The 24,711-nt window shown below is 33.5% G+C and overlaps 3 protein-coding genes across 5 annotated transcripts; 1 reads left to right on the top strand and 2 right to left on the bottom strand.

The window, feature by feature from the left end:
• Positions 1–2,612: 2,612 nt before the first annotated feature.
• Positions 2,613–4,119, top strand: LOC123192458. Its single transcript, XM_044605022.1, has 3 exons — positions 2,613–2,942; positions 3,575–3,701; positions 3,811–4,119. The coding sequence occupies exons 1-3, from the start codon at positions 2,752–2,754 to the stop codon at positions 3,886–3,888; spliced, it is 396 nt and encodes a 131-aa protein (XP_044460957.1). The 5' UTR covers positions 2,613–2,751; the 3' UTR covers positions 3,889–4,119.
• Positions 4,120–6,035: 1,916 nt separating this feature from the next.
• LOC123230367 (E3 ubiquitin-protein ligase WAV3-like) lies at positions 6,036–11,021 on the bottom strand. Its single transcript, XM_044656556.1, has 2 exons — positions 10,291–11,021; positions 6,036–8,339 (listed from the first exon to the last, which is right to left on the bottom strand). The coding sequence occupies exons 1-2, from the start codon at positions 10,528–10,530 to the stop codon at positions 6,399–6,401; spliced, it is 2,181 nt and encodes a 726-aa protein (XP_044512491.1). The 5' UTR covers positions 10,531–11,021; the 3' UTR covers positions 6,036–6,398.
• Positions 11,022–18,293: 7,272 nt separating this feature from the next.
• Positions 18,294–24,108, bottom strand: LOC123192766 (synaptotagmin-3-like). 3 transcript variants are annotated; one of them, XM_044605414.1, is made up of 12 exons: positions 23,753–24,108; positions 21,905–22,003; positions 21,702–21,752; positions 21,506–21,629; positions 20,864–20,982; positions 20,656–20,757; positions 20,475–20,549; positions 20,265–20,341; positions 19,471–19,720; positions 18,930–19,310; positions 18,632–18,760; positions 18,294–18,548 (listed from the first exon to the last, which is right to left on the bottom strand). In XM_044605414.1, the coding sequence occupies exons 1-12, from the start codon at positions 23,861–23,863 to the stop codon at positions 18,420–18,422; spliced, it is 1,647 nt and encodes a 548-aa protein (XP_044461349.1). In that variant the 5' UTR covers positions 23,864–24,108; the 3' UTR covers positions 18,294–18,419. The 3 variants fall into 3 exon arrangements, with proteins under 3 accessions (XP_044461349.1, XP_044461348.1, XP_044461350.1); XM_044605413.1 differs by lacking the exon at positions 23,753–24,108 and having other exon boundaries at positions 21,905–23,118; XM_044605415.1 differs by lacking the exon at positions 23,753–24,108 and having other exon boundaries at positions 18,664–18,760; positions 21,905–23,118.
• Positions 24,109–24,711: the final 603 nt, after the last annotated feature.

Raw genomic sequence — 24,711 nt, 5'->3', positions numbered from 1 at the left:
GGAAGAAAAAGGGAGCAAGTGGAAATGCAGAGACAGAAGGAAAAATTTCAGGAATGTGGGTGGGAGAGAGCCAGCGTCTCGGAAGCTGAGCAAGAAAGAAGCTGATGCACTGTATTTTGTGTTCTGTGGATTTTGGGGAATCAAGTCTATTTGTTTTAAGCTGGTGTTATTGAGTGTAATCTGTTCTGGTGTTGCATTTTGATAACTATCTATGTATTAGCTGGGAAATAGTCTTTGTATGGATGAGAGAATATTGTAATTAAATTAAAAAATCAATCAATGCAATTAGTATTTTTTGCATCCATTTACAAATACATGTTCTGTTTCAAGCTGTAAGTGCTTGCTTCTGCATTACTTCCATATTGGTGATTGAGTTGTGAGGTGTGGTTCTGCCTGGAATTACTCTGGTTCTGAAGCATTGCTTAGGTACGTATCAGATTGGTTCAAGTCTATCCTGGAAAGTCTTTGTTCTCTGGAAACAACGAAAAAATCACCCATATCTTTAAAACTGTCTTCCATGGCTACAAGTCCAGGAACTCAAAGGACGCCCGGAAATTCTTTCTCCAGGACAGAAAGTGTTATATTCAAACTACTCAGTCACCAGGATTTCTCGGACTCGTTACACCCACCAAAACAAGAATTAATGATCTACTCCGAAAATCAAATTACGGCTCCGATTTTATAATTGGAGTGCTTGATATTGGAATCTGGCCTGAAGGAAAAATTTTCAGGACAATGGACATGATCAGATTCCTTCTCACTGGAAAGGAGAATGCGTTGGAGGAGAAGACTTCCCAACACTCTATTCAACAAAATATTAATCGGTGATTGATACTTCCATTCCCAAAAATTAGGCATAACATCAGCAACAGACCATGATGGACATGGCACTCCCACTTCATCAATCATTGCAGGACGCATTGTTAATAATGCTTCTTTTCTTAGTTTTGCAAACGGTGACGCTTCTGGGATGGCAGAAGAAGCAAGACTTGCTGTATACAAAGCTTGTTCGGGTCGAAATTGCATGGAATCTGTCATTTAGGTCGTCTAAGGTCAGAACTCAGAACCATATATTATGGATCCAATCGCAATTAGATCGTTTGGTGCAATGGAAGAAGGAGCTTTTGTTTCAGCTGATGCTTGAAATTCAGGTTTCCAAGCTGAAACTGTGAGTAATGTAGCTCCATGGATGATAACTGTTGGTGCCAGTACGATCGATAGAAAGTTCCCTGCCGATGTGGTTCTTGAAGATGGAACAACTATCACAGGGTCTTCTCTTTATAATGGAAAACAATTGCCAAACAGGAAGTACTTTCCATTAATCTATTCTGGCAGTACTTGAATGTGTGGTTCATTAGATCGGAAATTGATTCATGGTGAGATTGTGTTGTGTGATCGTGGTGACATCGGATGTGTTGAGTCTGTTGACAAGGGAATTACTGTGAAAAAAGCTGGTGGGATGGCGTGATTCTGCACTATCTCATTGTCTTGAAGATTCAAGACAAACTGAATTCAACATAATCTCCGGCACATTGATGGCATGCTAGCATGTTTCAGGCCTAGCAGCTCTTTTAAAAGCCGCCCATCCAGATTGGTCTCCTAGCCGTGGTAAAATCAGCTTTGTTGACTACATCTTCTACTGAGGATGAAGATGGTAATCCTCTCCTAGATGAGAAAGATCTTAACGAGACAAATATTCGGGCAATGCGGGTTGGACATGTGGACCCTCAGAAAGCTTTAGACTCTGGTTTGGTTTTATATTTAACAAATGAAAATTGCATAGACTCTCTCTGTGCATCAAATTACAGCCTGGATCATATACCAGGAGGTCAGTGAATTGTAGTTTAAGCAAGACAAAGAACCCATGGGACCTGAATTACCCAATTATTTCAGTTGCTTTTGGTGCTTCGGAGTCATCAAATTCAGATGGCTTTGTGATAAGAACAGTGACCTATGTAAGCGGAGCTGCTTCAAGCAACAAAGTGAGCATTATCAATCATGAAGGTGTCACTGTGCCAGTTGATCCTGAAGAGTTAAAATTCAAAGAGAAAGGGGATATACAAAGTTACAAGATTAACAAAATTGATAAAGTTTTATAACTTTTAGTTTGAAAAGTTGAGTTCGACCAAAAAGTTAAAAGAAATAGTTGATTTATGAAAAAATGAGTAATCAGATTGGTAACTTAATTTGGACAAATGGGAACATAATGTTACTTCACCAATTATTGTGACATGGACTAAATTAACCTTTAAAGTTTGCATGGTTTTATTATAGTTTTCAGAAACAATAAAACTATGCGGAGACGTTTCTGAAACATATTTAAAATACATAAATAATGTATTATTGTGTGATTGATATTTTGAATTAAAGATAAAGTAACATTCAAACATATAATGACATATTATCTGTATACTTAAATTATATATAAAAAAATACCTACATATCATTACTGATACTCTTTATTGTGTTCTATAAAATCTTGAACTTTCTTTTGATTTATACCTTAATAATCTAATATTTATTAAATTATAAAAATTAATAACTACACATTTGAGTTAAAAGGCATCATTCTTAATTAAAAATGACAAGATATCACTAAGACTTATTGGACCTCAGTCAGCCCAACGCAATTCCCGCACAAACTGTACCCTCTCAGAATCTCAGTCCCATCTCCAAGCAGAAAATCTGGTACAAAACATAGCAGAAACATCCTTAACAAAGTCCTAACAAAACCTCGGTGGATCGTCTGAAATGACAACCGTCGACACACAGACAGCGATGGCCGATTCATCCAAGCCCAAAAACGACGTCCCGGCAACTGCAAAGGTTCAATCATCGTTCAAAAGATGGGGTAGAAGGCATCCCTTTGTAAGATACGGACTGCCCATGATTTCTTTGACGGTGTTTGGGGCAGTTGGACTTGGTCATCTCTTGCAAGGCAGGTTCGTGCAATACCCATTTGGATTTTACACTTACCGCTTTTACTATCACTATTGATGGTTTGATTGGTTGATTAGGGTTCATGATTTCGAAAGTTATTTGGGTTCTCATTGAGACTTTCTTAACATCTTTGAGTTGATGGGTTTGTGAGAATTGAAACTTACAGTACCGGATGTCTCTGGTTCTGTTTGATTTGGGTTACATAATTTCGCGACCAAAATTTTGACTTCGCAGATGTAAAGTTTGCCTTTTTTTGTGGGTTTAATGTGAATTTGGCTTTTTGAGTTCTAGCCTAACTCAATCCATCAATCATTAGAGGTAGTGGGAAATTCATGATAGTTAGATGCATCCTTCTAGGAATAAGAATTATGATGCCTGGTTTTACTAGCAGCGTGTTGAATGAATAAATGTGTGTTGACATAAAAGTCGGATTCAGCTTTATAATTTATGAACAGTCTCACTTCCTGCTTCAGTAGTTTGTTCAGCAGGCAGACAGAGTTGGTGTTGCTTCAGTAGTTTCTTATTGCTTTCCCATCATTTTGGCATTCCAATGTCATATTGTCATCGCTATCATTAATCCTTGATCATTTTCTTTGCCTTCTTCATCTAAACTGTGCTGGGCTTTGTAGTTCAGCAAGGATATTTCAAAGGTGAAAGATGATCATGAGTGGGAGATTATTGAGACTAGAAAAGCACTGTCAAGAACAGGACCCGTTAATGCATACAAGCCAAAAAATATCTCACTGGAAGAGGAATTAAAGGTATAGTCACTCATCGCGAATCCAAAATTAATGTTACCAAAGGCATATATATGTTATAGCCTCTTTTCTTTTGTTCTTTCTTTCATTTAACCGTTTCTCTGTTTTATAGGCTTTGCAAGAGAAGGTGGACATAAATAACTATGAGTATAAAAGAATTCCTAAGCCAAATGAAGGAAAGTCAGGCTAGCCTGAGGCGCCTTCAATTCAGTGATTTTTTATAATGATATGACTCTTTAGCATTTCATAGAAATGTGAGGGCCTCAATCTCATGCAATTTTGTTTGAAAATATCGGTATCTTTTTCTTTTCCCTCTCTTTTCAAGTCAACTTTTGAAATGCACCTCTGACCAGCATCAGCTGATGTATTAGATGCATATGATTTTTGTTGGAATATCTTGATGGCTGTAGTGATTGATTCATGTTGAGTAGTTTTGCTATAAAATTCATTGCATTCCAATGTTCATAACATACACTAAACTGGAATGCGGCATAAGGAGACAAATTTTATTCATCACTGTTATTTTCTGTACATTTGATAAGAAAATTGAATGCCCTACAAGAAAGCAAGCTATATGCTAGGAGACTTCACAGTGGAGGTGGAGGTGCCGGAGGGAAAAGACCTGGACAGCAGCCTGTAAATAGACCACAGAAGCAGAAAAACCACAAGCTGGGAATTAAGGAGAAACCATATTAGGAAACCCCGAAAAAAGATAATAATCCATCATGTCCTTTTCAGCTCTGAAGACTTGTGGAGAAAAGAAAGAAATCATACCATGATGGCAATGGTCCATCATACCCAAAGCCTGGTGGACCTGGAGGTGATGGTGAAGCTGCTGGGGGACGTGGTGGATCCATCAGTGATGGAATGAAGTAGAGGAAGCTGATACAAATTTGGTGAAGTTCTCACATGTGAGGGGAGCTTTAATCTTTTTTATGGATAAAGACTGTTTAAAGGAAATTACAGACTGTCTCTTCTTTTCCCGATACACCATTCACCATTCAACATTAGAAAAAGGCTTAAAGATTTATTCCCATCCAAGGTTTATCACATCTCTCAACTCGTACTTGTAAAGTTTCAAAAATTTAAATACTGATTTATCATATGTTAAATTTAACAAAACTTGATAGTTTAAAGAATATAATTGTTATTTATAATTTAATATTTTATTTTATTTTTTTCTTAAATTTTAAAAACTAACAATTTTTTTAAGGTTTGGGTTTTGAAATTTTTATTATTTTCTCTATTAGGATTTGCATTTTTCCTCTTTCCTTTTCAATGACTAATTAACCTCCCATCTTTGCCAATGTTCTTTCTCTTGGATGATTGACTAACAATCTAAGCGGCGCACAAATTTTGTTCGAAGATTTGTGCGATGAAGATTTTGTTTGATCGAAGATTTGTGTGACAAAGATTTTGACCAATTGAAGATTTGTGCGATGAAAATTTTGTTTGATTGTCTTCATTGATGACGAAGATGCCAGAGAAAGGGGAGAAGGTTGTCAAAGGGAGAGAGTACCGTAGAAATGGAAATCTAGCAAAGGAAAAATGTAATTTGTCAAAATTTAATTTTACAAGAAAATTATTAGTTTTATAAATCAAAAAGATAAGTGGATGAAGTTTTAGTATTTTTAATATATTATTAGTTAAATAACAAATTTATTTTTAAAACTAACTGATTTTATTAATTTTAATTATTAACATACGGGAGTTTGAATTTTTAATAATTATTGGATACCAACTTAGGGATTCAACAAAGCTCGGGTGGGCATAAGCTTTTTGGCCTTGGAAAAAAATATCAGATTAACTCATCTTTGGATACTCTCTTTTGTTTGCTTTAGACTTTGTTTAAGTCCTGAGGTTAAACTGAAAATAAAGGAAACAGGTAATGTCCATTCCGAGAAAGGTGAGACTTTCATTGGAATTGAGCTTTTTTTCGTACCATAAACCTAAAGGATTAAAAGAATAAAAAAGAGCAATACCATGTGTCATACTGATCACTGACTGATGCTTTGTGCTGTATACTCGGCCTAGGAAATTGTTGCAGAGGTGTTGACTCGCCAGAGTTTGATTACACATAAGCCCTGTAGAATAAAGTTGAGAAGCTTCATCTTTTTCAGGCCTGCCCATCTGTAGATTTGTGACTTTTTTGGTTGTTAGATCACTATAACGCGGTTACAGTACAAACTTTTGAACACTATACATCAGTGTGATATGTGATATAATGTTCAGTCCATAGATAATTTGAGTAACAAGCATGTGAAATCCCTGTGTGAAAAGGTTTGGATTTAAGACTCATCGATCAAACCTCTAGAATTCCAAAAACAAGACTTTATATAAAGAATTGAGAACAAGTAATTATATATTAGGTGAAGGATTCACCCAAAACATTTCCACAATTACAAACTTATGCCCAGTTCTTCTAAGAGAAGTCATTTCTCTAATGTACACAACCCCAGCAACACAAAACAAACAAAAATATGTTGTAAAGCCTACCTAGTGTTCCTCTCTTTTCTCCCAAATATATTCGCTTGCCCTTTCCCCAGTTCTTATTCATTTACACATACAAAGATGAGCAAAAACCATAGCCCAAAAAACCCCTCTTATATCTCCAATATATCTATCTCCCTGCCCAAACAAAACTGTGAAAAATATAGTTTAAAAGGTGATGGAAAATATTTGAAATGTATACTTCAAATATCACCTTGGTTTTGGTTGAGATCCGAATGACCATAACGGTTGAATTAGCCTTTGAGTTGATGGACTACCCAGCAACATAGCTTGTGATCGATTGAGCATCTCAGCCATTGATGGGGTTTGATAAGACTGAACAAGACTTGACCCGTCGGTGGAGTCACCTCTTGCCGTCGCTCTCTGCCATGAATGTGAGCTCAGTCCTGAAAGAATATATGCTCTGCCAGATGACTCATACACATGCCTGCTCGCCATCCTCTCTTGCATTTCTTTGAGCTCAGCATCCAATGAGAGACAGAGTCGATCGTTCGATTTAGCTGACATGGTCTCTGACAGTAGCCGTCGACAATTTTCAAGGATGGAAGCTGCACCAACAAGATCTCCCTGCTCAGCTGTACTCCTAGCCAATGCCATTGCCTCTGCTGCGTGGAGCCGGTTACGTTGCCTGTCCACTTCAATTGATACTTCTTCTTGTCCTACAATTTCAGGTCTTTCAATCCTGACATCATTACTTTCTCGCGTTACCATTTTTTTCGTCAAAGGATCCTTATAAATACATCTCACTTTTAGCAATGAAGTCTCATTACTGGATGACTCTGCTGGAACATTAACTGATACCAGAAAATCCCTCTCTTCTTCAGCATATAAATCTCCAATGTCAATAAATCCAGTGTGTCTATCAACAGTCACACGGCTTGGGTAACTTCCTGCTTTTAATGAGCCAAGACAGAGACTTGGGTGAATGCATTCTACTCCCACTTGCAGCTCTTGCACCACAACACTCAAAAGCCCTCCGATGCATTGTGCAAATGCATCCTGGATCACGGCTTCAGTCTCAATGAAAGAAAAGGTCCCTCCAGAGGTTTCTGAAATTGAATGCATTGATGAAGCATCGTGATCTGTACCAAAGCCAAAAGCATGCACTGGAATCTGGAATCCACTGTTATCACCTCCATTTATTGACCATGGAAGGAGCAACTGATAATTGGGTTGAGGTTGGTTGCCACCAGAAGAGTTAACTGTGTAAGTATCCTGCCCATCTGACAACAATATTATACTTGCCACAGGATTCTTATACTTACGGTCTTCCATAACTTTAGCACCTTTTTTAAGACCTTCAGCAATGTTGGTTCCACCATTTGCAATCAAGGCATTAACAGCCTGAAGTGCTTGCTGCCGTCCTGTGTCAGACATACGACGTAGGGGAAAGAGGCGGCGGGCTGTGGAAGAGAAGGCGATAACTGAGAGCCTATCATTGGAGCAAAGGTTTTGTATGACAAAACCCATTGCTCGTTTTAGCAGTGCAAGCTTGGTACCAGCCATGCTTCCACTGATGTCAAGTACAGTAACTAGGTCAACTGGAGCACGTGGTGCTTGAGAAAGTTGAGGCAAACTTGTCTGATTTATGCTGAGATTTTGTGTAGTAATATTAGCAGTGGCTTTGAGATTGATCAAAACAGTGAAATTATCATAAGAATTGGACCGTGCTGCAGCAGAAACTTCTGGGTATGTTTTAATTTCTACAGCTCTAACAGAACTGGTATCTGCAACAGTGTTACTGCTGGAGCTTTGGTCAGGCAACACTGGTTGATGGCCCAAGGATTCATCGTCATCAAATACTCTTGGCTCAGGAGCCTGAAATAAAGGAACAATGTGCCGTCGACTCAAGTCTCGACGAGGGGGAGGTATACGGCGAACCACGGTCATCAAAGCATCATTTTGATGCCAGCCTATTGGATTGATTGCTGCCCTCCCAGGGAGAGGATCTAAGCCAGGACCCTGCATGGGGATCTCTTTCCATTTTGCCCTGCATACTGGACAAATTTGGTTACCATGTTTTACATTTGAAGCAATGCAGTGGAAATGGAAGGAATGTGAGCACTCTGCAGTGAAAATAGCTTGGCCTCCTCCTTGCTTCATCTTTGTCAAACATATTGAGCAGGTTTGCTGAAAATGCGTAACAGGAGAACAAAACATATGAGATTATTCATAAAAGAATCAAAGAAAATCTGACTAAGTTTGTTACCAGCATTAATCTGACAAACACACACATGCTACTCATTAATAAATCAAATGATAAAATATGAAAAACCGTACACCTGGTGCTAAAACTTGTTAAGCACTATGATCAATTTAGAAACTGACGTATTTGTCCCTGCATTCATTCTGGCCATCCAGTCTAGATAAAATGCAGAAAGGCACAAAGAAATCAATTTAACTGTAAGGTAAGAGTTGGAAACCCTATTCCATCCTCAAATATGAACCAAATTCCCCTAACTCCAATGTGAATTTCAGTGATGGGAAGGCTCTTAAAGAACTGCTTTAACTTGATTGGGCAATAAAACTAACTCCAGTTTTACCATCAGAGCAAAATAACATGTAACATTTTGACTCTGTGCATTCTACTTAGTCTTCTAAGATTGGAATTGTATACAGTGATATATCACAGGGCTAAACTTATTTCTCTGGTGGATTCCTTATGGTCATTTTTTCTTCAATGTAGCAATTATGGCCATATGTCAAGGATCTGATATATTACACAAATTAGGAAGTCGTGTTTATGTTACCCTGTTTGCCTCCCTTTTTATTATAAGTTGACAACCTCTTCTAGTTGGCAGAATGTTAAAAGGATGTCTTATTATAAAAAGGAAACAATAACTACCAGAAAAAAATTGGGTATGTCTGGCCTTGCCCTATAGGCCAAGCAATAAATGTGTAACAATCAAGGAGGGAGACAGATATCTAGAAAATTTAATAAATGAATAAGAAAAGAAGAGAGCGAATAATTGATTAGATACAGCCAGTATGCTCAAAAAGTAGTCAATGTTAGGCCTCCAACAAATAAAGAACATAGTAGAAAATAAAGTTTGATAAATCAAGAGTCAATTTCAAAAGGCTATCAAGTAACTACTGTGATACAGATGATAATAAGGACCTCTCAAAACAACTTGGAAGAAAAATGAAGAAACCAATCTATCAAAGAAAGGAAAATCATAGCTTTGTTGGGATAATATCTTTTTTCTTTTCTTTTCTTTTCTTTAACTTCTTTGATGAAGTTCACACCCAGAAAGCTTGCCTTTTAACAGTCAACAGATTAGGCCACCATACCATACTTGCTTTTCTTTCCCCCAAGAGGAGTAAAAAGCAATAACCCCACAAGCCTAAAGAGGTGAAAACAACATGACACAAAATAACTTGCTCAATAATTTCATATCTTTGCGAAATCAGAAAGAACTTGGTTAATCGATTCGACTTATGCATTATTGAATAAGACATTCCTTTTTATTTATTCTGTTTTTGTGTGTGTGGAGTCATGCAGGCCACAAAAGGGGAAAGAAAAAGGAGGCCACAGGATGGATGCAACCATTTTTACTTTAAATTAACAATTGCATCAAACAAAAAACAGGACAAAGAGAAAATTACACAAGGTACTGAGACAAATTTTCGTATCACAGACAAGAAGCTGAAAAATTGCACAGCTATTTAATTTGTCTTGGTCTGCAGGAAAGGCATTAAAACAAACAGTTGAAATAGAAAAAAAATATTATATTTTTAAATAACTGATTTTTCATTCTTGTAATTAAGAACTGGAGATTCTCCATTCAGTTAAAACTGACATGATAAGCTGAGTAATTAGGCTCAATATTCTAAGCTTCAAATGTTCTTTCCGTCAATTCAGTTGCAAAACTATGAAAAGAAAGTTAAAATCAGTAGAAAATGATTCGTTTAATACTATTTAACATAGTCTTATAAGCAAGCAAACAAAATCACAAATCGAAGACATGCATGAAGACCGGCCGATTTTCCCAGCAACCAAACAAAACGCGACTCCAAAAACATTTCAAACTTGACAAGCAATAGCTTGAAAATAAAAAATAAGCGAAAAAAAAAAAAAAACCTTGGAGGATTTGCTTCCACTCCTGGACAACCTTAAACCATGAGAAGATGGCGTCGGTGTCATGGGGAGACGACTGCAGGCGTCCCAATTAGAAGGAGATAACAAAGCAGCATTAGATAGTCTCTCACTTAAGTCATCAACTGAAGAAGAAGGTGGGGGTGATTCATCCAAAGTCCTCGGTACAAACACACAAAGCTTCAACCCCAAAGCTAGCTTAGCTTTTCTCCATTTACTTCCCATTTCAGATTTATGTTTCACTTCCAAACAAGAATGAGCTGCAAACGAAGTGAAAATGAAAAAAAAAAAAAAAAGGATCTTGAGGAGGTCTTGCTGCTGGGATATTTGGTTATCTGTTTAGTGTTTTGTTTGTCCAAGATGGGTTCTTGGAATGAGAGAGGTAACGTTGAAATGGCCTAATGGCCTAATGGGGTCTTTAACAAAAGTTAAAATGGAGCACGAAAACCAAGAGAATAGAGTGAGAGAGAGGAGGCTAACGAGGTCTCTTTTGTAGAGTTTATTTATTAGTATTGCAATGAGATGCGTGTACTGGGGAGAGATCGAGAAGAGAAGGTTTCAAAATGTCAAAGAGAGGGACTGAGTCGCCATAGGAGAGATTCGAGAAGACTAGAGCAAGGAGGAAGTGTTGTTGGCCGCCATTGCAAGAGAAGTTGGGAGCTTTGACCTTTGTTTGTTGAGATTTGAGTTGAGTTTGAGTAGTAAGAGAGAGACGAAGACATAATAACATGAATTAAATTAATAAATTAATAAAGCACGTTCTGGTTGAATGAGAAAAAGCCATTTTTGCTTTTTTACAATCATGCTGCTTTTTCCTCTCTTTCTTGTTTTTACCCTTTCTTTTCCTTCTATTTTCATGTTTGGAATTCTTTTTTTTTTTCTAATTTTGTAAATTAAAGAAAATCAAAAAAAGAAATTTATATATATTTTGCTATTCCAATATTTAAAAAATATTGACTCTTTTTTTTTAACATTTATCAAACTCCATTACTCATTCATGTGATGTTACATTTGTTTTTAATATAATTTTATGTATGACCGAACTGACATACCAAATCATACATAGTATATATATTTTATGAGTCGTTTGATTTGTGTTATAAAAAGATTATCTTAATAATTTATTTTTTATTATTTATATTTATTTGTTGGATTTTTTAATAATAAAATATTACGATATTCTTATATTATTAATAGTGATATGACAACTAATATATTTTATCTCTTATACCCTTATATTAGATATTAAAAAATTATTAAGATAATTTTGATTTTATTATAATTTTACTTTTATTTATTAATTTTTTAAAAATAAAATATTCTCACTTTTAATTAATATAAAAAGTAATATAAAATATATTTTAAAATAATTATACTTAAAGATATTTAAATAAAATAATATTTTAGTATTTTTTTTATTATTTCTAATCAAACGTAATCATTATTTATATATATATATATAAATTTTTACTAAATTTTATCAGATATAGTAATTATTTATATACAATATTTTTTTAAATAATTTTTTATTTTTTATAATAAAATATTATTCAAACCAAATACCCAATTAAAGTATTTTCATTATTTTACAATTTTAATTAACCAACTTTTTATTGTGATATAAGAAACCCATATATAATGATAAAATTTTGTTGAATTATTCACTTGGCATAAAATTTATTAATTTGAAATTTGAAAAAAATATATTTATGAGAGTTGATCCCTCTTTATTAAAATGGATGGCATTATTAAGCAATATTTAGTGGAGGTGGGTTGTTGTCAAATCTCTCAAAAAACACTTTTTCTAACATTAAAATAAATTAAATTTGCTTAGTGGGATATCTTTTTCTTACTGAGAGATTGATTATACATTTGTTGATATATGATGATGAGATGAATGAGGATGGGATGGGGATGGGGATGGGGATGGACCCCATGATGATGAAGATGAATGATTTGTAGAGGAGCATGCATGAGTCAAAATGGTGGGATTTTTTTTATTGTCATAATTATCCGAAATTTGGTTCCACATGAGATGATAATGGTTAAGAATTCCACACGTGCACATGATCATCACATGTCAACTCTTTTGACAATTTTACATAACTTTTTTATTTGAATGAAGAATAAAAATGATTCTTGGAAAAACTAGTTTATTTTAAATAAGATATTGAGATATGATGTTCTTTAGAGGAATAAGAATATTGTGGGGCGGATCCTAAAATTTTAGCTTCACTACAAGCATTGATACTTTAATAAAATATTCTCAATCGAAACTAAAATTAAATTAGATTATTGTTGTTCATTATGAATATTTTGTAAAACCCTATTTGAAAAACCATTTTAAAACATTTTGTGAACAAAATATTGATCCAATTTTTTTATACCTTTTAAGTTTGAAATATTGAAATATTACTGGTAGAGATTAACTATTATTATATAGAGAATATTGTTTTTTATCCTATTTTTATCTGAATGACACTTTCTTATCATTAAACTCTACAAGAGATATTTTCTTGTCTTCTATCTAATTTTTTTATCAAGAAAATTATATGTATATATTTTTTATATATAATTTATGTACAAAGATTATAAATAATTGTCTCCATTACAAATTCATCACCGTTTGTTGATGTTTAACCTATAGTCATTATCATCTTGGTATTGATACAACGTTGTTATTTATTTTTGACATACAACATCCATAAAATCATGATTTATCTCTAGAATCCACAATTTCATAATTCGTGCAAAGATTCTTCCTATAAGACAATCCAATTGCGAGAATTCATTTTAGTCTATGTCTCTCAAATAGATTTGAATTGAGGAAGGGGCTATGGTTGAAAGATTGAGTTGAATGGAATGGAGGCAAGTTGAAGATCGATGGGGTGACTATCAAGGCTATAGGCCACATGACTAGGCTATGATCTAGCGGAATTTGTCTTTAGAATTTCAATTTGATGGTTAAAAATTGATTAGGGGATTGAATGAAAAGGGAAGAAATTAATAGAGTTTTGTGATTTTGAGAATTGATTTAGGGATTTAATAGAAGTCTAACGCCCACAAGTGTGTATTTAAGTTATTTTAGCAATTTTGTGTATTGCATTGATTTGACTGAGTATGGTATGTGCGATATTAAATCATTGTTTTAATCTAGTTTGATCGATACAATTAGCATAGTTTCAATAAATGTTTTATGAAAAAGCTTTCTTAATTTCTAAAATATTTTATATCATACATTGTATTTTATGATTTCGGAGATTGGGTTAATAGGTGTACCTTAGGTGACAAATTCATCAGATAGGAAATGTAAGGTGGTAAATAAGGATTTCTTAGTTTGTTACAATTAAACCCCAATGGGTAGCTTCAGTAGCAATAGAAAGAATTTCAATTATAAGAGAGTAAGAGTTTAAATCTCTTATAAAAACTTTTAAAATTAAACTCTTAACTTACTTGATTCAATAGTTTTGTAGTTGATTACTGGACATAAAGTTTCATTTATTTAATATAGTCAAACGATTCACTTTAGAACAGTTCAACTTAAATAAAGTTTTTTATTATAAAAAAAAAAAACTGTCACTTTGGGATGGTTTGACTTAAGTAAAATTTTCTTATTATAAATAATAATAATAATAATAATAATAATAAGAGTAAAAGGAATGTAGGGCATAATGGTCTCTTACTTATTAATTGTTTCATTCATCTTTTCCTTTCATGTCTTTTAGGTAGCAAGTGATTGACAACTCCTAAGATACGAACGTTCATGAATGTATATAATTGTTAATGTTTTATATCTTTATTATATGCATACTATACACACTTTATGGTTATTATTATATGGAACATCTTTTGCTCCCTTGGTTGTAAAGATTGGTTATAATTATGATTTATGTTGAATTTTATTATGATTAAAGAGTTTATATAAAGTTGTTTTATTATGAAAGTAGAGTTTTATTTATGCCTAACAGTTAAAGTAACTTCTCACCTAGAAGGGTAGACCTTTGGAGAGGGGTATTACAGGAAGAGGGAAAAAATAATAAGGTAAGTAGAATATTGGTGGGTGGAATAGAGGGGCATGAGTTGTGGTGGGTTGGGTAAAAGGGCTATTTATGTCATTTTAATATTAATATAAGGGTATATAAGTAATTTTATTTTATATTAATACTAGAACTTCAAAAACCAGCTTTTAAGTTAATTTTGTCTTTTTAGTTTTGTTATACTAAAATTGAGTAAAATTTATTAACAGAATTTTACTAAATATAGAAAAATATCGTTTTTAAAGTTCTCAAAGTAAAAAAGCATCGTTCAAGCAAATGGGTGGTGATTAGTGCCTCTCTCTTTTTTTAAAGTATGACAATTGTTATATGATTAAAATTTATTCTCAATTAAATTCACAAATCTAACTATTAAAAATAATTAACAATTAGTAGATAAATATCGCTTTACCTTACAACCTATAGAAAAAACTTTGAAGAAGATATAGTTTCTTCTAGAAACAAAAGACATAGATCAAACTTGACGTGATTTTTGTAATCTATCAAATATTAAATAATTATTTTATATAGTTAGGGGACCACTTCTTTTCATTTCAACAATTATAATTAAAGTGTAATTATTCTTCAACTATATCGAGATTACAACAATACCAAATATATCATCAAATTTTATACTACCCGAATGATTGTACATGCAATATAATTCTAACCTTTACTAGTATAAATTTCTAACCTGTGGAAAGAGGAGATAAATATGCCTAAGTAAGCACATAAAGAGTCCCTCACATGATTTCAACATTAAGACCTTGTAATTTCTCTTTACTCAAATAATAATACTATGGCGGATATATTCTCTTAGATTTTTCAGCTGAACCCAATTAAAAACTGATTTTTTATTATGTCTTTTTTATATTTTTGTATTCAAATCTACTGAATTTTTTATACTTCTTGCTCGAACACACTTCAACATCAACAGTAGCCATGTAGAATAAATTTCTAAAATATCTAGAATGATATTTCAAATCAAAATGGAGTGACGACAAAGAAGCTAATAAATATTGTACGTATATGTATTGAATTGTCCCTTTCTGGTTTTCTAAACCCCTATGAATGTTCTCTCCGTTAATCAAGCATTTAACAATCTCATCAAAACCATGTTCTAAGAATCCCCAGAAGGCCGGCCTCAGAATTATCATCCAATGGTCAAATTCTACCACATTGAAATTTTCAAAATATATGGCCGCTAACCCCGTCCTCTGAATTTGAATTAATTTAATCTCAACAACAGTTGAATACTCCACAAGTTGAGAGTTATTCAAGATAACCATGCTCATACTTTTCTTTGAGATTGACACCGACTGAATTGACGTGACTTAGTCATCATATTTGCCTCAAAACTTTCCATGAAAATTAGGGTTTACTCCATGTTTGTATAACGGGTTTGATATACGTTGAATTGATTATGGGCACTAACAATAAATGGAAGCAAGGGTTGAAGAAGAAATAAAGAAGGAATATTGAGTGGTAAAAATGGAGCGTTTGAAATCATTCTCAAGTCACCAATGGAAAAGAAGAAGAATTGTGGAAGTTGGATCCAGCATGCATCCATTATTTGTGGAATAGTAGAGGGCACGTATTCATGGAATTTGATTCTTCTCTGCATGTTTCTCAATCATGTCTTGCTCTTTCTTATATCGAATACTGTGAGGAATTTTAGTTTTGAAATTTTGGGCATGCAACATCTTCAGTGGAGGTGGAATTTTCTAGTTCCTTTCAAAAGTTTCGTGTTGGAGCATCAACAAATTTTAGTCCAAAGTGTATATCATAATTTCAAACCATCATAGATGCAACATATATTTATACATACATACATACGAGTTAGGTAAAACCCTAATCTTATGACTATCCTTTTGAGGTCGAACTAATCATATTAAATAGATAAAACCTCTGATTTAGTGATCAATTTTATAATCACAACACTAGATAGATCAAGTGTTTAATCTTGAAATATCTCTAAAAAAAATTTAAATTTATACTTTCTTATGTATAATCTATTTCATTGTCATTTAAACTAATTTTTAAAGGTTATATATTATAAATGAAAAAAATATAAGTTTTTCATTAAAAAATAATAAAAAATGTCGATAACAATGAAAATGAAGATAAATGATACGGTGGGTATGAGTGGGAAAATTGGTATTCCCACTCATTTAAAAAGACAACCTTTTGAAAGGTGGGGAGGGGAGAAATTGTTTTATCTTTTTAGAAATGCAAAAGTTATTCCTCTCCCAACATAACAACATCAACAAGGAACCAAACAAGCCCATGACTCCCTTTTTTCTCTTTGTTTAAAATTTTTACTCCTCTTTTGAGAGCACACATGCTTTTCACAGCTTGAGAGAGAAGGAGAAAGAGAAAGAGAACAATAATGAGTGCTTCTCTATAGCATTTGCCAATGAGTGTAGATCCATTAACAAAAGAATTTTCATTTTAAAAAAAAAAAAAACTCCTTTGTGAATTGATGAGGAAGAGAATAGGATTCCCTCAAAATTTGCCAGACTTTCTGGGGTAAGTCAACTACAAAGCTGACTTCCATTTTTATAAGGCTCATCAACTCATCTTATTGTGCTCCCCACTTTCCTTCTCACTAACATCATTGAGATGTCTTCATATTCCCTCCCTCCCTCCCTCCCTCCCTCCTTTTTCTACTATTACATTCACAATCCATAATAGAAAGAAAATGTGTAAATTTGATATATTAAAATTAATATGAGTAACAAGATATAAAATTTAGAATATAGTTTATAATTTAGGATTTAGAGTTTCGGATTTCTCATCGGAAACATCCAAATTTAGTTTAAGATAATCCTTTGAACATAATTTATAATTTATTATTTCTACTCTTAGAAAGATATTATTATTAATGAGAGGAGGAGGGAACAAGTAGCTTTACAGAACTATGATGTCACATGTATTGATTATGATCATCATCATCATCAACAAGTCAAACCTAATCCATGCACTTTGTGGGCTCCATTTTATATATATCATCTCCAACATTTTGAGTATGCTTATGCTTTTAACGCTGATGCTTATGCTTTATTCTGAGGGAAAAGATTTATGATTGTGTACATGCATGCTATGTTTTTAAGTGGGTCGGATCCAAATAAGTAACCCCTGATGATAAGCATAAATTTGTAAAATTAGAATACATGTGTGTATACTTTTAAATATATCATTTATTATTTTATTATATAATAATATATTATTTATTAATTTATTATTTTATTTGTGTATCTAATTATATATATAAAAATATGTATATATAATTTATATTCGAATTAAAATTGAATATTTATGGGCCTATTCTGATCCATGTCTAAGCCCAAAGCCTAATCAACTCAAGGCCCAATGTCTTAGCTATTTTATTTTTTAAAATTATTAAATTAAATATCTTAATTTAATATACCCGAAACTAAACAAAAAAATGTTCAAAATTTTTCATATAAAGTAAAAGTGCCCTAATCACATAAAAAGACCAAAATACCCTTTTTACATGATTTTGTAAGTTGTTCACTTGTGGTGAACAGGGCATCGCGAAGTCACTGTTCACTTTAAAATGATCAATGACTTTTCATGGTACATTGTTTACTATAAGTGAATAGTCTCATAAAAAATCACCGTTTTTCACGTGAGTAAACAGTGTATCAAAAATACTGTTCATGTGAAGTGAACAGTATTTTTTCATGATGTACTGTTTGCCACGATTGAACAGTATATCACAAAAATCACTGTTTTCCTCAACGCTGTGAACAGTGTCCTGTGAAATTTACTGTTTGTCACGAATCTAAAATTAAATTAGTTGTCTGAAAATAATATGTTCAAACCCATATGAATTTAGACATTTAATTAATTTTCTTATATAAAATATATGAACTTGATTTGATGGATAAATTTAGTTGAGCAACTTCCTGTACCAATGGCAACATTTCCAAACAACCAGAAGAATTTAATTACACACTATGGAGTTTCTTTTTTGGCCAACACACAGCATTTTACATGGAATGCATCCTATCTCTCAAATTTCTAATTACATGGAATGCATCTGCATTGCATTGCTCAAACTGTTGTCCACTGTATCTCAACATGTATAATGCCATTCTTTGAATTGATTAAATGGTATTTTTCGTTGATGCGTCCGTTGTGGACAACATCAGCAAGATTAATTTCTACATGTCCCAATGATTCCTGCATGAAAGAACATGGCTTAAATCTCATACATGGTTAGATATGAACAAAATATACCAGTTAAAGATTGAGATTCATGGTACCGATGATCGAAAACTAAAGCCTGTCCGCTTACTTATAACCTCGATATGTATCTTCTCTTGTAAAGGCGCCTCCTCAAGCATAAACTGGAATTCTTCATTCCAAAGAGGGTTATGGCATTTTTTTATCATCTGCAGAAATGAATATATGCTTAGCCAGTCAGTAAAACAAATCATCGGAAACATTCCAAAGCATGCTAAGACTGCACAAAAATTATTCAACATCTGATTGATTCTTGGAAAGTGGCCAGTATATAACACACAACTGAAAACTATGTATATGTTAAGAAGAGAAGTTCACCTTTGTTTTCTTTTTTTCTCCTCTAAAAAGGACTAAAGCATAAGGATTACTGTGACGCTCCCCTTCAACATCTTCAGCTCCTTGGACTGTAATTGATAGTAAACCTGGAGCGCTCAAGGTCTGCTCATTCGCATTGAACGACTGATTAATTCCGCTACCCTTCTTGCTATATTTCTCTGATAGTGCAGTACCAAACTTGTAGCTGTCTTCTCTAAAAGGTACATAGGTAAGCTCAACTACAATTTTCCCTCTTTGAGTCTTGTCTTTAGGATCAGTAATATTTGTGTGCTTGAGCAAATCTAGAGTAAATTCTTTTGTCTCATGGGGTGTAAGTAGTTTTAGGGGGACCAACTGCTGCCCCAATCTGTCATGTCTGCCAACCTGTGAATATGAATCCGAAGAAAATATCCTTAGTATAACTGGACTCAGACAGATTATTTTTGACAAACTTGAGACAAAACTAAATTTTGTCGACACAACAAAAACTAATTTTTTTTTTTCCTTCATTCTTTACAACAACAATGTGGATAAGGAAAAAAACCTTGTCCCAATCGAAAACTTGTAATTGAAGAACTTGAGATTGGGGTTCCTTCACAGCAAGTTTGAAGTTTTCGTTCCACTCAGGGTTTAAGTTCCTTTTTTTAATAGAGGTTTTCTTTGATGACAACTTCTCTCCAGTCAAGTTGAGTTTGACATAAGGATCAGATGTTCCAATGAGATCCTTCTTTAAGAGTTTCATAGCTCGCACTACCTTCACACGTAGTATCCCCACAGGCTTCTTTATGGCAATACTAGAAAATATGACAAAAGTATTCATAAGGAAAAAAAAGAAGTTAAAAATAACATATAAGTAACACTGTTAGTTTGTTCACTATTTCACTAGCCTTAATTGCTTCACTTTAGGGATTGGTTACTTGCATGAAGTCCCTGTTAGGATTACACACTCTAGGTAGCTATTGGCAAATGTGCCACCTTATTTCCTTAACGCTTTCCAGCCTTGTGTCTAAAGTTCAGCTGTGACTTGACCTCTGCCACAAGGCAGGATTCCGGCCACCTGGTCAACAGCCCTTAAGCTGGAAGAAGGCTTAACGTATATACAGCCCAAAAAGTTTGACTTAATCGAAAGGTCCTCGCATGTAGTACCCCAAGTCTACACAAAATCTATTGGCTTACTTCTTACAAAACATGCTGAAAGTTTTAAATTTTACTAAGGAAATATCAAGATCTTTCTTGAATGTAACAATATTGCTTGTAAAAATTTATATTAGATTTATGACATGAAACTTGTAAAATAAGCACCATTAAAAAAATGATTAATCATTAAATAAAACTTACGTTGAATCATCCAAAATAGGTATTTCAAATGTTAGGGGCCAGAGGTAGAGGCTTGCCACATATTTCTGAATAGATTTCTGCAAGAACCCAGAAACATGAGTTGATTCTTAACCAGCCAAAAGTAAACACACATAACATCCACAAATAACCAAAGTGTAAAACAATATTAAGACCCAAACCCTACCCAAGGGAGAATCAATAATTCAGCACCTGAATGAAATGATAGAGGCCAGGTATTGACATGATGTCCCCTCCTAGAACTTTAACTCCAAAATCTATGTGTGGCTGCGATCAGTGAAAAAATTATCATACAAACTACGCTAATCCGTTCTCTTTGAATTATGAGACAGACATTGTGTCTGCACCTTTGAGTGAAAAGAAATTTGCTTACCTTCTCCATCAAAGTCACTGCAATTTTTCCAAAACATGGAAAGGCAGGAACAAGAGGTTTCAAGGTTAACCGAGGTGTCGCAAATATTTGCAAATCCACTAACTGAGAAGAAGGAGAATCAATCTCATGAAATAAACATAATTTCTTGATATTTAAAGGAACTAAAAAGATTCATTCTTCTGTTATTTCATCCTCAGACTCTTCTTACCTGAACTCCAATTTGCAAAGACAACAATTTTATCACCAAAACTGTGTTGGGATTGCCAGCCCACCTCATTGCCGGTTCCATTACTAGCTCCTTTTCATTGGTCTCATAGACTCTGATACCTGAAGATTGTGAAGTAAACTTAAAATGAAATGCAAAAAAAAAGGAGAAGTTTCACTAACATCCTATATCTTTGGGAAATTGAAATAACTCAAATAAGTAAATATGTTCTTCCTACATTTGTTATAATCAAGATTAAGCAAAAATTGTTACGAACACTTGATTAATTATGTATGATTCTAGATTGACAGCATATGTTTCCATTTCTTAGACTTGAACTTCCCACAATAACATCCCATAAATTCTTAAAAATTATATGAACTTAATCCTAGAATCGAAGGCATAGAAAATATCAACATATAAATAAGCAGATACTTATGATAGGAGCAAATGCACCAAAAGTTTATGAGGTTTTAAGTGAATGCAAGCCTGTGTCATAAAGGTTTGAACTATCCAGCAGTCTAATCATTGCTCAATAAAAGAAGAAATTTCAGTTTAACAAATGAGACAAAATGTTAACTGGCTTAGTAAACACTTCAAAAAAAAAAAAGAAAAGAAAAGAAAGAAAAATCTTATACAACTTACCATGAATCGTTGGAGGTAGAGTCCCAAGAGTTAAATTCTCAAACTCAATGGCTTGTATCTTGTACATCCCAATGTACTCTGCAAATATTGGCTGTGCCATGTTTCTTATCGTAGAACATATTGCCTGTGCATTAAAATGAATTAAAGTTTAATATAACCACCAATAGAATGCGAATCTTTTGAGTTACAAAACCACCTTATCAAGGTAAGGCCACATGTCGCAGAGAAACTTGTTTAACCAGTCTACCTGTATAAACAAAGTAATATTGTCAACAGAGTCACTGGCTTCAGGCTATAAAGTAACAATGATAAGAAGATGAGAAAACAAGTAATAGTAACCATATATAATCTCAAGAGTGATTTTATGATTAATCAGTTAAGCCTAATCTGCGTGCTTACTCGATCAAAATCAGGACTCTTAATCCAATATGGAATTTCAGGAAGCAGTTCATATAAAGGGATGTTATCCAACTCAGCAAGTGGCTTAATCTCTGGATCCTGCATCAGATAATCCAAGGTTAAAACAAAAAGAATCTTGAAGTGGAGTTCTTCACCAACAGCCCAAAATCTCAAACAAATATGAAGCAAATATTCCACAGAGTTAGTATGTTCATTGCCAAAGTAACAAATTACAACATCAAGGGCTTTTGCTTCCTTCAAATGAGAATAAAAAAAGCCCATGATTTCCCTTGCTGATGAATCAAGCTATAATGTCTTTCATTGCATCCAACAAATGTACTTCTGGTGCATAAAGAGGAATTTTTTTCAATTTACATAGAGACAGCAAGAAGAGTTTTAAATTTATTTTAGGGAAAACTCAAATTCCTCCATTGACTCCATTTCATGAGTGTAACTGGATGTATATGTTTTAAAAGAAGCTCAAACATTACTAAATCCTTCATTTGTTTCAAGGCAAGAACGGTTAAAAAGATGAAAAGAAACTTCTTCTTCTAACTTCAGAGCATCTAGACCATGTGAAACGCCAGCTAAAAGCAATATATCAGAAGACTGACCATACAGAGCAATCAACTTTATAGTCAAATGAAGATGTGTTGAGGATCTGACAGAAGTCAAATGACAAAAAATCACAAATTGAAAAGGAAAACATAAGTAAAGCCGTGATAAATGAAGAAACTAAGCCCAACAAGTTGCCTAACCACAGATCCTATATGCATCAGTAATCCAAGCTTAAAACAAAATTGTCTTTGCAGTGAAGTTCAAACCAATGTCAATAACAAAAAAATCTCAGATTTCAAAAACTAATGAACAAACTTTAGACTCTTATTTGTTGAGCCTATTAAAGTTAAACAAAAATGAAGTAAAAATTCCTGAAACTCAACATGATTTAAAAAAAAAATTGTAAGACTGCTTCTGCTTCCTTCAATTCAAACAGCAAAATGTGCCTATCGAGGCCTTCTCAAATGAACTATGATACACTCTTTCATCCCACCTAAACCAATGTCAAGACTATCTTTCATTCTATATATATCTACATAGATCCATCTCTGGTTCAAAAAATTAATTTTTTCTTTATACTATGAACAGTGCAGGAAGATTTTATCTCCACTTAAGGAAATGACTTAACTTTCTGCACCTCTCGATTTGAAGAGAGAAATTGGACTTCATTTGTTTTAAAGTAAATACAAATGTTACTAAATAAGTCCTCATTTCATTTCAAAGCAGCAATATTACATGGAACAGAAAATCTATTTCCAACTAAAGATTTAGACCACGTGAAACACCTGTCAGAAAAATAAAAATACATCAAAGAGGCCAAAATTTCAACTAAAGTTGGAAAACAATAGGACAGAAAATCGTCAACTCAGACCATAAAAAGCCATCAAATTTACTGTTACATACACTGAATGCATGTGTGTAAAGGAACTGAAAAGGTTGAATAACGATCACAAATTACATAGTAAAAAGCGCAACAAGCGCAAGCAAGCCGTGATCAGTGAACCAAACTGATTGGCTTCTATGCAAAAATTAAAGCATGGAGAAGAAGACTGTTAAATCAATTAGCTTTTATATCACAGGCCCCACTGAAATGAGAAAAAAACTAATTCATAACTCTCAGCAATCGAAAATAGAAAAATAAACTAATTTAAGACAAATGCATACACTTTCACAGGGAAATCAAAGAACTGAAAAAAAAGCAATCAATTAGATTGGAAGAGACCATCGTGCAACGAAGCCATTGAACAGAATCAAACAATCCATCAAAACTAGAATAAATATTGATATTACCTCAACTTCGTCGGGCTTAGAATAAACGAAGAAGAAGAATCCCACCAGGAGTCCAACAGGAATGCCAATAACAAAACCAAGAATCCCCAGTAAACTACTCACAAATCCCATTGCCCTTCAACGTATTTTTTAGATTAAAAAAAAAAAAACCCGAAAAACTTGCATGAATCGAAGGATTAAAGATTAATGCAATGAAAGTGGAAGGCAAAAACGAAATGGAAAACGAAGGAAATGTTATCCACAGGGTGACAAGCGCGTCTAAGAAAATGGTTTGCTGCTTAGAACGCAACCAAACAGTGTCGTAAAGATCGCGCCAAAACAGAGGCAGCTTCTTCTTTAAAGTGTGAATGAACTAAAAATTATTCTTTAAAAATAAAAATAAAAATAACCAACCACCTCCAAACCATGAAACACAGTTCCTAGTTCGGTTTCATGTCACAGTTTATCAATGGTTTTTCTGGTAAAGGCGTTGATGCGGTTGCTTTGCTTGTTAGTGTTTCCTTATCAAGATGGTAAATCTGATGAACTTTTAATCGGATTCTGAGTTATAAATAGAATTTTGTTTTAATTTTTTTTTTTTTTTGCAATTTTAATTTTAAAGGTGATTTTCTGAAAGGGTGCAATTTGCCTAAGATTAATAATTATATTTGTGCATACCGTCTAATAATAAATAAATCATTTTTTTATTATTATTTGAAACTCTTTATTGAACGACATTTCAAATTTTATCTTAAAAAATCATAGGAGAGGACTTTGATAAATTTTAACAATGCGTACGTGTTTTATTTTAGACCAAATTTCTATACTCCGCCCAAATTTTGATGAAATAATTTTCATGTTTTAAGTTTGAAAAACTTTAATTTCTACCCGTTTGTCAATTTTGTTGGTGCAATCCCTTTGATTTTACTATAAATTACTAGTTTTCTATTTTACTAAAATTACAAACTACGAGCTAAAAA

This window comes from Mangifera indica, chromosome 12 (genome assembly GCF_011075055.1).
Source record: "Mangifera indica cultivar Alphonso chromosome 12, CATAS_Mindica_2.1, whole genome shotgun sequence".
Classification (NCBI taxonomy): Eukaryota; Viridiplantae; Streptophyta; class Magnoliopsida; order Sapindales; family Anacardiaceae; genus Mangifera; species Mangifera indica.
The sequence above is the reverse complement of the archived record's forward strand: the minus strand, read 5'-3'. Positions and strand labels throughout refer to the sequence as shown.

Coding starts and splice junctions, on each gene's coding strand:
- LOC123192458 (XM_044605022.1), top strand. CDS start 2,752: ATGACAACCGTCGACACACAGACAGCGATGGCCGATTCATCCAAGCCC. Junction 2,943..3,574: donor GGTCATCTCTTGCAAGGCAG/GTTCGTGCAATA, acceptor TTTGTAGTTCAG/CAAGGATATTTCAAAGGTGA. Junction 3,702..3,810: donor CACTGGAAGAGGAATTAAAG/GTATAGTCACTC, acceptor TCTGTTTTATAG/GCTTTGCAAGAGAAGGTGGA.
- LOC123230367 (XM_044656556.1), bottom strand. CDS start 10,530: ATGGGAAGTAAATGGAGAAAAGCTAAGCTAGCTTTGGGGTTGAAGCTT. Junction 8,340..10,290: donor GTGGAAGCAAATCCTCCAAG/GTTTTTTTTTTT, acceptor ACGCATTTTCAG/CAAACCTGCTCAATATGTTT.
- LOC123192766 (XM_044605413.1), bottom strand. CDS start 22,186: ATGGGCTTTTTTTATTCTCATTTGAAGGAAGCAAAAGCCCTTGATGTT. Junction 21,630..21,701: donor TGTGGCCTTACCTTGATAAG/GTGGTTTTGTAA, acceptor TTTAATGCACAG/GCAATATGTTCTACGATAAG. Junction 20,550..20,655: donor CAGTGACTTTGATGGAGAAG/GTAAGCAAATTT, acceptor CACTGATCGCAG/CCACACATAGATTTTGGAGT.